This window comes from Dreissena polymorpha, chromosome 14 (assembly GCF_020536995.1).
Source record: "Dreissena polymorpha isolate Duluth1 chromosome 14, UMN_Dpol_1.0, whole genome shotgun sequence".
NCBI classification, from domain to species: Eukaryota; Metazoa; Mollusca; class Bivalvia; order Myida; family Dreissenidae; genus Dreissena; species Dreissena polymorpha.
In genome coordinates this window covers 29,049,992-29,062,770 of record NC_068368.1, presented here as the reverse complement: position 1 = coordinate 29,062,770, position 12,779 = coordinate 29,049,992, and the positions used below count along the sequence as shown (strand labels likewise).

The following is a 12,779-nucleotide window of genomic DNA, read 5'->3' as shown; positions in this document are numbered from 1 at the left end:
TTTCTATATGCAATAATACTATTTAAGGTCACAAAATACGACAAATAACTGTTTATTTTGTGATTAGGCATCGACAACCAAAGCATGACGGCGTTCAAGAAACACCAACCATTGTAGAAAGTACATTTGCACCGGTATATGCATCTGTTGTCCGAAGTGGTAAGCAGTATGTAGGAATGTGACAGATCATTTTAAATGTCAGAACGTGAACACGGTTTTCATCGCGAATTTAGAATATTCCACTTTGTTTCTATCAAATGTGGTTTTACAAATTAGTATTGAAATTGTGTTTTTACAATTTACTATTGAGAATATTGCGCAATAACACACGCATTCATTCACTATATATTTAATTATATAATTATGCGTATTCTTGTCTTAAAGGACATGCAGGTTCGGTTTATGAAAACACATCATCCGTAAAAATTCATAACGCACCCATTACGGTGCGCAATCCGGCCTATTGTAACAGCAGTATGCAACCACATATGCCAATCGATCGGAGTTCCAAAGCCGATGAAGACACTTTGGAAATTGGTATGAGCATTATGCGAAATTGCGTTGTTTGTGTAAGCGTAATGACATTGTTCGTGTTTTTAATAAAATTGTTCATACATACAATAAACTCTCATGCATTGTAGTATTTGTGGTGGTTTATACATTCCTTATTGAAGTCTTTTTTAAGTTTTTGGTTTCCATGAATCATCATGAGTTCAACTCCATAAAATATGAATAATTGTTTTTATTGTTAAACTACTAAACACCGTTTAATTAACTGAACTCAAATAATTAGTGCAACACACAACAAATCTTAACCACTATTAATTATATTGTATTCGTAGATGAATGGGACAATATTGCCCGCCAAAATGCGATCAAGTTTGAGGAGAACGGAGGGGTGTACTACAACAATGACGATAAAATGAAAAATCTGAAAAAAACTATTACAGAGCTGATAAAATTGGTGTCGTCCAATACTATGGACTATTACGAAGCCGAGTTCAAGGTACTGAGAAAATGCGCGTGAATATGCTAGCAATATTGGTATTCAGTCCCGTGTTAAAAATGTTTAATTCTTAGATCTAAACAATCCGTGAAGTGTGGGCATTTTAAATTGACGTGTGTTTGCTTCTTTTACATGTTGTTTTTACTATGAATGTGCAATATGTAACTTGTCAAACTGAAAGGCATTAAAGCGTATACGAAATAACCCTTGACAATAGAAGTCAGTATTGATTATGCTTCCTCTGTGATATATATATTCACCGTGCACGATTGTTGAAGCATTGTTTCTAATTGTAAGCGGTGTCTTGTTGTTTTGCATATATCATAGGTCAAAAGGGGCATGCAAGCGCCTATCCATGAATGGTCTTTGTAATTTATAAAGGTTATTTGCAAAAACTTGTAAAGTCGTCACACACTAGTCTTGAGTGTGTCAATTGGTATTCGATCTGAATCTATCTTTAACTTATATTTGAAACTCGTAATTTAAAGTCAATGTAAAAGTATGAGAATCGTAAAGTTTATTGAGACTTAAACTTTATTATTCAAGGGACGTGTATGCAATATAAATTACGTAAACACAGTTGTTTTCGGAAGATGAGGGTAGAGTTTTTAATGTATAACGTTTTTTGGAGTACATGTGTGAGTTTTTTGTAATAATTGCCATATTTCGTCAAACGTTCCAGAAACTTCCATACGGTCTTCTCAAAGACTACAAGGTGTCGCAGATGACGGTGAACATCACCAAAAACAGATATAAAGGAATATATCCATGTACGTACAACAATAGATGATATATTTAAAAGTTTTAAGGGCTCGCCTTAATGCTTTACATTAACTATTGAATACATGTGTCTGTCGATATTGTATATGTATGGTCATGTACAAATGTACTAAGTGACCACATGATTTCAATTATATCTGCAACAAATAAGACTTCACACGTGCTATTGCAGTCGAATTAATGTCAATCATTATGTTTATATTTCTGCTAAGTGTCATGATCATGAAACAGGCAATGTTGTATGTGCGATGAAAATTGTGTTAAGTTATTCAAGTTTATTATTTAAGTTATAATTATTTTTTTATGAATACAGATGACGACCACAGGATTAAGGTTCATGGTGATCACACGGACTACATTAACGCCAGCTCCATTGACGTAAGTTTTTTTAATCTTTCAAGATGAAAATTTTATTTATGAAAAGTGTGTTTTAAATTTCCTGAATTCATTTATGTTTATAACAAAATGTTATAAGTTTGCAATTTAGCAGCTTGTATTCATAAATCAACAATGTATAATGTGAGTGACTACAATGGAACGGTCATTGCTCATAATGAATTTTTCATTTGTGGTTCAGGGTTACAAAAGGCGAAACGAATACATCGCAACATTAGGTAAGTATATCGTTTCATTCTATAAAATTTACGTTGATGTCGAAATTAAGTTTTTATTTTTTTCTTTACCGTTTTTATTTTATTTGAAACTTTACTATGAGAACACATTTCAATAAGTCGGTTTTAAGCACGATTACGTATATCGTAGTAAAGCATTCCTGTATACGACTTCACATGTTGACGATACTTTTTAAGGGCCAATGTCTAAACAACTTGGTGATTTTGGAGCATTCTGGAAAATGGTATGGCAGCAGAACGTGGAGAAAATCGTCATGCTTACAAATCTGGTAGAGGAAGGAGTGAGTAACGTTGTTGTATAGCATACATATCCAGGACATTTAACAATGCAGTTTCTTTGCTTTGTGTTCTGATAAAATATAACACCAGCATTTATTGCGATTAATTTCTACTTTTAAGGTTCTTTTTGCATGTTTATTCTTGAAATATTTAATTTGTATTTATGTGTATTAAACCACATATCAGTAGATATAATTTTAATTCGTTTGTGAAATTAAAAACATTAGAAAGACAAATGTGAGCAGTACTGGCCCGATTTTGGTGACAGTCAAACGTATGGTGGCATCCGGGTTTCATGTCAAATAGAAGACGAGTATGCCGAATTCACAAGACGGTCGTTCGCTATTGTAAAGGTACAGGACTGTTTTAATATCAATGTTCACAAACAGCAGAATGGAGAACCAAGTCAGTTAATCTGCAGTTTTCATTTAAGCTGTACATATAACTTAAATTTAATGAAACATAATGCATTTCCAACATTGAAAAAGTAAATTAAATTGGAGAGTTGCAATCAATATATTAATTTTTCAATAATAATAACGTGTTTGTTTTGTTTGTTTACATGGCTATGACTTTCAGGACCGACGAACGCGGACTTTGACGCAGTTGCATTTCACATCATGGCCAGACAAGGATATACCGGAAGACGTAACGTCGATCATCGAATTCAGACAATACGTCATGCATGCCCAAGCAACACTTGGGGGTCCAATCATCGTGCACTGCAGGTATTTAAGCAGATGAAAATGATTGTAATGTATTAGAGCGAGACAGGAAGCGGGTGTATGATATTGTGTTGCTGATTGTGTCATTCTATTAGCATGTGAGTAAGTAATCCAGTAAGAAACACGCTAAAAAACAACAAAGTAAAACAAATGATCAATAAATCACAAAAGCGCTCTGTCCATGATGTAAATTTATATGTGTGCGTGTGTGTGTGTGTGTGCGTGTGTGTGTGTGTGTGTGTGTGTGTGTGTGTGTGTGTGTGTGTGTGTGTGTGTGTGTGTGTGTGTGTGTGTGTGTGTGTGTGTGTGTGTGTGTGTGTGTGTGTGTGTGTGTGTGTGTGTGTGTGTGTGTGTGTGTGTGTGTGTGTGTGTGTGTGTGTGTGTGTGTGTGTGTGTGTGTGTGTGTGTGTGTGTGTGTGTGTGTGTGTGTGTGTGTGTGTGTGTGTGTGTGTGTGTGTGTGTGTGTGTGTGTGTGTGTTTAATTAATCATTCAATATCAATAAGTATTACATTGTTTCATTACATTATCATTGTTTCATATTTTTTCAGATAGACATGTTTCATGTTCGAGACACATATAAACCAATGAGTTTGTTTATATTCATAATTTTTTTTCTTCAATGTCGAGAACAGTGCAGGCGTGGGACGAACAGGAACCTACATTGCTATAGACATTCTCACAAAGGAAGGCGAAGCAGAAGGGGCAATAGATATACCCGGCTGTGTATTAAACATGCGACAAAACAGGCCGAATATGGTTCAGACTGTTGTAAGTATATTGTGCAAGAGGTAAGGTGACAACGATATTTACGCAGCATGAATTTATTCATTAAATACCTCAACATTTATATTTGTGTAAGACAGTGGGCTCTAAAAGTCGTTTGGTTTGGACGAACATGGTTGCTTGTATGTCGGCATGCCAAAATATTGCTTATTTTTACGTATTATTATTTGACGCTTTCACATTCCACATACAGCTAATTGTATAACACAATTCAGATACACATATATGTTTATACGTTTAATACATATTACTATAGCAGCGAATGTACACAGATATAAAGCAAATATCTGGTATTACAGGGCCAGTATAAGTATCTTCACACCGCAGTTGTTTATGCTCTGACAAATGACGTCCCTCCCGTTGCCGGTACAACATTCCAAGCGTATATGGATACAACGTCAAAGGATAAAATCTTCAACATGTTTAAAGTAATATACTTTTTATAAATATTGTGTGATTTGACAACCCGAAAACTATTATGATAATCGTATACTTCATTTATCAATAACAATTTCCAATGCACAAATATTGTTTTTTAGCATGTACAAGATATGAAAACATACGGATTATTGGATGTATCTGAAGCAGTGGAAAAGAACGCCAAACGCGCTGACAAAAACAGAGATGGGGCTGATATTCCAGGTAATTCCCTTTAAAATGTACACGTTTATAGGTTAAATCCAATAGGACTTTTGTACGATACGAAAATTACATTTAACGCTTAAATCGCGAATTGTTTATAAGATTAACTCGGCAACGTGCAATATATGGTTACCGATTAAGGTCTTTTAATTCTAAGTGCCATGCATTGCGAATGTGTATATCTTTTGACATTTTCGAAACGGTTAGTTTAATTATACCTTGGTCTTAACTATGTATTTTTGCAAACTTGATGATTGGTGTCTTGTAAATAAAGTGAATCGCACTTGTAATCGTAGTAAATTCCTCTACTTGCGACTTGACTATTTTTAAATATAGTTATGTTCGTATTGGCTTTTTGAAAAAGAGGACCGTGAAATTATTTTAATTTAAAAACAATAACATTCAAGTTATATCCTATAATCTTTCTTAATTTCGTTGGTTTTATTCTTACGTTTTCGTTTTTTTCCTGTAAATCTTCATTTTTTTCATTTTACGCTTCGAACCCAGCTGTATGTTCAATTTGTTTTGAATATGATATGCCTGTATGCATAGAATTTAGTCACCAGCCTTAAATAAAAGATCAGCGGATGTTAAAAAGAATTTATAACCCTGTCATGTTTCTTGACGTTTATGTGTTGTCAGATAATTAAATCTGATTACCGTATAAATTTACTTCCTTATCGGATTTTATTATATATTTTGATGATTCCAAGTATGCATAATATACAGGAGATGAATTTCGCCTCCGGCTTCACCTTAATCGCAGACCAGGGTCGTCAGACTATATAAATGCAGTTTTCGTGAGTGTAAGTGAACAATGCATTCATACATCTACATTATAATTTAAAAACGAAAGCAATCGATTTTACTTTAGAAAAATTAGAAAAATACAATTGTAAAATGTTTATTGTTGTTTTTTACCGATTTGAATTCCTGTTACGATAAAAGAAACAGGGTGTTATACAATCAAAGTAATATATTATATTCGAGAAATATAACAAATGGAAACACAATAATTAGTTCAACGATAAACACATTAATTTAGCGAATTTCAATAAGCAAAATATTGGATGTTAAAAGATATCAAAAACCGCTATGATTATGTTCATGCATCAAAAGACTTTGACAGAAATCTGAAAAATTGTGACATTTAGTTATATAATTATTCACCAAATGTTATTTTAACACACATGAGGCAATGTAAGTACGTGTTGTTTAAGAAACTGTTCTTTGATCAAAGTACAACATATTTACTCATGAGGACGCATTGTGAGCTTTTTAATATATACGGTAAATGTTTACTTATTTACATGTTATAATTTGCATATTTTGTTGGGACGCATAATATTTTATAAAAAGTTCTTAAGCTGTACTGTTTATTGAAATGTTTCAACCTTTTTAGTACATTGAATTGGATATTATAATGATCTTATTTGCATGTTGGACTCGAGCCAATGCTAGTATATATTTCATGCCCTATAAGCTATCACCCGAAACGCAGTCGAATCGTGTTGTTTTTGCTTCCTGTTTAGAGTTTTAAAACGAAGAACAAGTACGTCCTTGCACAAACCCCTCTCCCGAATACGGTCGTTGATTTCATCACGATGCTTGTCCAGACGGAGTGTTCGTGCATTGTCGATTTTGAACCATCAACGATGCGTAATGGGGTTAGTTTTGCTTCTGTTCCAAGAACTATATTACATCATATTGTGAAATGTGTAAATATATAAATATATATATATATATATATATATATATATATATATATATTGATTTTGTGTTATCACATTCGAACTTTTAATTGTGTTAGTTTCACAATTACATTATTGTTGTAATACTAAATGATGCAAATCACGCAACATAGAAACACTTTTATTGTTTAAAATAAACATTTTTTTATTAAAAAATTCAGCACGTATTTATTATATAATTGTGGGTTCGTACTTCCTACGCACCTTTTACATGCCACTTTTAGAACATAGGCGAGTATTTACCCGCGGACAATCAGGTTTTGAAGATAGGAGTCTTCAACCTCCGTTGTTCGAGGCCCGAAGCAAATTCCTACCGCATTAAACGGACAATGACTATTGAACATCGAGCGAATAAGGTTGTAAATTTAATCATTTTTATATTTTATGTATTCATTTATGTCGCTTTAGTTCCGAAACAAGTATATATACCTTTTTTAAATGATGTAATATTATAATAGTATTATATTTCTTGGGCGAGGAGGTTTTTCTTTCATTACCATTATCTCAACCCAACATGCCTTATATGAAAATCGGTTGTGCTTTAATATGTTTGTTTTGCTCACATACTCCGGACATGTTTTACGTTTAACAGCTGACCAATAAAGACCTTATTTTTTGTCATACAGCGAAACGCCGAACTGTCTTTAACGCATCTGGAGTTTACAGACTGGGACATGGAAGAACCTGTACCAAAATCTCCGCTTGATTATCGGCGATTTATTTCCGAAGTTGACGCAGTAACAGCCAGCACGAACTCAGATAAACCAGTCGTTTTACATTGTTGGTAAATATATAATTGTGTTGTTGACACTTTTAAAGATACCGCTTGGTACCATGGTGGTGTATATTCCCTGTACTTCGCTTATGTTGAAACATAAACTCAACCAATAGTGGCATCAACAGCAGGACACTTGACGAATAACTCAAGGTTCTATATTCAAAAATATTTGCTATCTGCAAGACAAAAATACTTGAACAGCGGAAAACATTCCTTATGTCTGTTAATGATCTATATTTAAATGTTTTTATTTGCCACTGGCAAATCTTAGTTACAGCGGTTTAAAATTTACATTATACAAAAAAATACGAATGTTACAGGGATGGTGCAAGTAAATGCGGCCTATTTTGTGTTGTTGCAAATCTTCTCCAGAAGATGGCGTTAGAACATGAGGTCAGCGTAGTTAATGCTGTTAGGACGGTGAAGACCAGAAGAAAGGGCGCGATCCCAAACCTTGTCAGTTTTGAGCGACCTTTGTTGTTTTTAAGTTATCGTTAATTATATATCTATCAACTTGAATATTTGTATTAATAAAATCAAGTTTGCTTTAGAAGTGTGTATAAAAAATGGTTCGTTTCAAGTTTCAAAATAAAACGTTATTCCTGGCTGTAATACAATATACCTTCCAGTACACAATTCCTCTTGATATGCCATATAAATCAAATTTCAATACAATTGAGCTAAGCAAGTCTCTAAATGGACTGCATTCTAATTGTGTTCTGTTCCATGCTCATAAAGCATTAATAAAATCATTTCATTATATGCTTTTCAATAGTTTATAGAGAAATAGCAGTGAAATAAAACTGATATTTCACGGTTTTAAACAGTGAAAAATAACAGCGAAAATTATCGATAATTTTAATTGGTTGACAGGAACTATTTTTAGATATCTTTGGTTTCCACATTATGACCCTCCGTTGTTACCAAAGGCGATCACTCTGCATTGAATGTTTAGAAAAAACATACGGAAAAGGTTCCATGGAACATACATGTAATAACATTTCTGGGCGCCCAAAGAATAATTATATTGTCAAGAATGGCAAAAATACAAAAAATCATTGCAAAATAAATATTTAAACATTTCGCATATTTATTATATTACAAAAAAACTCATTATGGGTCTACCAATGAAAACTTGCATTGACTCATCTTATCAAATTTGTAGGAGCAGTTTCAGTTCTGCCATGACTGTGTGCTGGACTATGTGCAGAATGTCAACATCTACGCCAATGTTGCTGCTGAACTCTCAGATTGCTGAATGCAGACACTCAGCCATGACCGTTTTCCGGACTTCATACATATCGTTACAGTGTACTCCATCATGACTGTTGATGTCTCTGATTGCTCGCTACATACTGTCTGTCAAGATTGTCTCCTATATTATATGAACAACATCGATACCTACTTCGATGTTTCAGCTTATATCTTCGAATGTTGACTATTTAATGTTTTCAATTACTATTTCTGAATTACATTTACAGATTTTGTAACTTCTACAACTTCGGTGCAGATCGATCAGATCGTTAACTACAGCGTGACGGTAATGAAATTGTTACCTGCAACCAGAGATTTAACATCTTCTCCAACTTCGCAGCAAACCTCTCAAGATTGCTTACTTGATTTAACAAGTTCAAATCAGTTGTCTTTGATTATGTCGTAATTTGTTGATACATATGCACACAAAAACAAAATGTGATTTCCATATCATCTGGAAGGAAAGTTGGAGCAATCCGTGTACACATCTATTATGAGATTTGTTTAATGTTAACATTATTCGTTTCAATCAAATATGGCCTCTTTTTCAAGGTAATGTTAATATGTATTAATTCATAAAGTCCTTGTTAAAATTTATGCAATGTTGTATTGCTTGTAGTGGTAAAAACGTCCGCGTTTTGGTCTATCAAAAATCTACCACCAACAAGCGAAAACTATTGCATGCATACTTATCACAACACAAACAATGACATAACGATACGCGACACAATTCAATATAAAAGATGTGTAATGGATACAGACCGCATTGAAGAGCTTTCTGTTATTGAGTTATACAGTCGACTTTAACACAAGTGTTTATATCTCGATATGTTTAAGATAGTGTGTATTTAATACTTGCGTACACTTGATAAACGTTTCCCTTAAAAACCGTCGAAAATGTTGGACTTATTTGGATTGATGACTACTTCCCTAGAACGTTATGTTGTTTCTTTGTAAATAATAAATCACAAAATGTATTGTGAAGAAATTATACGAGCCGCATCGAAAATATAATTGCATGTGCAAATACCTTATACGGAAAAAGTGTACTAACATAATTTACATTTTCGTTTTGTTTTTTATTCTTTAAATAATTGTATAATGTATTGTGTATCACCTTGTTTGTGTTTAACATATAGGACATTAATAATTGCGTTTTTGTCTATCTACACACTATTGCCATGGATGGGTATTCTCTTGTATTATTACGGGTGATTGTCTTGTCATTGGAACTGAGTGATGTCTAAAGACTTATTAGCTGTATCAAATGTACCTGTATATGTACAGTTCTGTAGTTAAATATAGTTTTTAAAAAGTGTAATGATTATGCTGTATGCGGTAATACGTGTGGAAAAATGCATGTACATAATTAAAATGTCTAAATACTTTGATCAAGTTAGGCATATACCATTTGCAGCCATTTGATAAGGCAAATATAAAGGGATGCAGCGAATTGAGTGTTTTCCGATCAGCATCATTCAGATGAATATGGCTAAAGGTAATCAAAGTCGTGTATATTTTGTGTTGTTTCGTTGCCATAAGTCCTTTATTTAACGAAACATACAACGTTAATTATATTGTATTACAATCACTCGATGATGAATGTTTCAATTACGATAATGCCGTTCGATGCTGCCTCTTATAAAGTTCTGAATAGAAAAGTAAAAAGAATGTAGACGAAGGCAGCAGATTTAAGAGTGACAATTCGATGACCAATGCGTCCAGTAACAGGTGCTCATCCTGATATTTATTTAATGGAATTTAAGTTCAATGCAATTTACTGCTTTGCTTTGACCGAGCCTTAAAATACAAATGTCGGCATGGAAACACGTCATCTTGCAATTAGAAATACTACTTTTTATTTATCGAGGTCCACCACCAATAAAAATATTGATCATGTTCAAATAAATATTAACTTTTCAGTTGAAATGTTGAATACATTTTAATATTCTGGAAATCTTTTCAGGATTTAAGCGTAAATACCAAAGTTATCGCATCCCTTATTATGTTTAAACAATAATAGTAGTTCTTTATAATGGTATAAATTTATGCAATTTTGTGTTATTGTGTCGATTTTTATTTCCTATAGATATGCCATGCTATCATGCGCATGTGAGCATGAGAGTTGCTTTTTATTTACTTTATTATATACACGAATTAATGTTGAAAAAAATAAGTGTATTAATGTATTCATTATTTTTTATCCTTATGTGTCATCTTTACTGAAGTAATATATTTGTTAAATTGTTACCTTTTGAGTGTATCTCTGTTAATTTAAATAAAATAGTAACCTGTTACATAATAATTTGATCATTTGATAGATCTTTAAAGGGCTTTATAATTGGTTAAAATGTTTTCTTAATGAGTCTCCTTCTTAAAACAAAGATATTACTGTGAATGTGATTACACCAGTTCTATTCATTGGTGAATGAAATGCTATTTTGTTTGTCCTGGGTATAAATTTTGACAACTTAGAATTAGCTTGTGCTTTTGCCTAATATCAACCAATATCTACAAGCTACATCATAGTACCTGTTCCATTCACGAGTACTTTGTCAAACCCATTTGTACTATTTCTTTTAGCGCATATTGACCCTTTAGTGATGTTATTCATTAACATGCAATTAAAGAACCTCTTAAAGAATTGCTTATAGAATGGCTTCGTTTTGATGATTTTTCCCGAAAGAGTTACTTGTATATTTACTCGATAAGCAACTGTATATTTATATTTGATAAAGTGAATACTCCCTTTTGCGCCATGATGTTTTAACTTCCTTCGGACGAAATCGCCCAGACAGAATTCCACATACGGTCCTGAAGATAATCATCAAGTGTACGTCCAGTGGGTTACATCTTTCTTCTGTTTATTAGTCAACGTAGTTCTGCTTTAATACATGTTGGTCAGTATAATGTTAACATAAAGCGAGGTCCATTATAGTCATGTTCAAAGTTACACCTAATTTGTTTACAGCATTGATGGACGCGCATTTTGTCAACCAATACGAAGACCAATACCAATTCACCATGTTCTCTAGTAATGAAATGTAGTTAAACAACCTAAAGGCATTCGCATACATGCATCTACATGTACTGTCACCAATAAGTCGTGGTATTCTCAGAGGCTTGGTCCAAGGCGGTAATAAATAAAACGACGCAATTTTGTAAGTCATTTTCGACAAACCTCACTTTAACACAGTCAGCAGACGTATATACATGCCCCCCCCCCTCCCGCCCGAATGTTATTGAGAGTTGATGTAAATCTTTTTTTCTATTGATTTCATTTGAATCCAGTTTTGAATGTAAAATTGTATGTACATCATTCCGTTATAATATTATAATATTGTTTTACAATAATAGTAAAAACACAGTACTTTGCCCAAAATTTAAATTTGAATATAAATCAAAACAAAATGTCATACAAATTCATACCATGGTGCAAACATGATTAAACACAGCCCTAGTAACTATTTAATATTTAGTTATTTTCAATCAATGATTCAAAACTTTAAAAAAGTGAATGATTTGTAAATATCTGCCCGATCCCCAACAAATTATGCTCAAGCGATAAGACGCGAACCTAAGATCTTTAACTTAATCAAACGATAATGAAAACAATATTTGCCTCCCAATACGCTTCAAGTAAAACATCTGTATATTATATCTGACACTCGATGTACGTCATCAATAAATCTCGAAAAGCTCGCCGTGTATATTATAACGCATTTAACCAACGCTAAATTATTCACCCCTAGCCATTTTTGGAAACCCGAAACAAACAAAAAAGACACAATAAAGTACCCCTAACACAATGAGCATTATGCTAAGAAAAAGGTTCTTTATAGTAGCAGAGGTCGGCTGAGTCTATCTTGCCGCTGTTAATCTGATACCGATATCAATAATGGTTTATATTTACATGTATGACACATGCCATTATTTCAATAAAATTTCATATTTAATTTTCACACATTACAAGCGAATTGTGAATCGGTAACGAAAGCTATTAGTTGCATGGCGTTATAACAATATATGAAGTAGATGTTTTGCGAACATTCTGGAACACGTTTGATAAAAATAAATTGTCACAATCAGCACCAAATTTACACACTATGTTAACGATAAACGTGTACATGCACATAAAATAAAACTGG

At 33.1% G+C, this 12,779-nt stretch overlaps 1 protein-coding gene across 1 annotated transcript; it reads left to right on the top strand.

Annotated features, from left to right (window-relative positions):
- The first annotated feature begins 57 nt into the window (after window positions 1-57).
- On the top strand, window positions 58-8,973 carry LOC127858262 (receptor-type tyrosine-protein phosphatase mu-like). The gene is made up of 18 exons (XM_052395250.1): window positions 58-159; window positions 385-537; window positions 843-1,006; window positions 1,689-1,776; window positions 2,100-2,164; window positions 2,364-2,400; window positions 2,596-2,699; window positions 2,925-3,050; window positions 3,277-3,425; window positions 4,056-4,191; window positions 4,506-4,634; window positions 4,746-4,848; window positions 5,578-5,654; window positions 6,381-6,515; window positions 6,824-6,955; window positions 7,226-7,383; window positions 7,698-7,833; window positions 8,543-8,973. Exons 2-18 carry the CDS (start codon window positions 477-479, stop codon window positions 8,633-8,635), a joined length of 1,893 nt encoding a protein of 630 aa, XP_052251210.1. The 5' UTR covers window positions 58-159; window positions 385-476; the 3' UTR covers window positions 8,636-8,973.
- The last annotated feature ends 3,806 nt before the right edge of the window (window positions 8,974-12,779 follow it).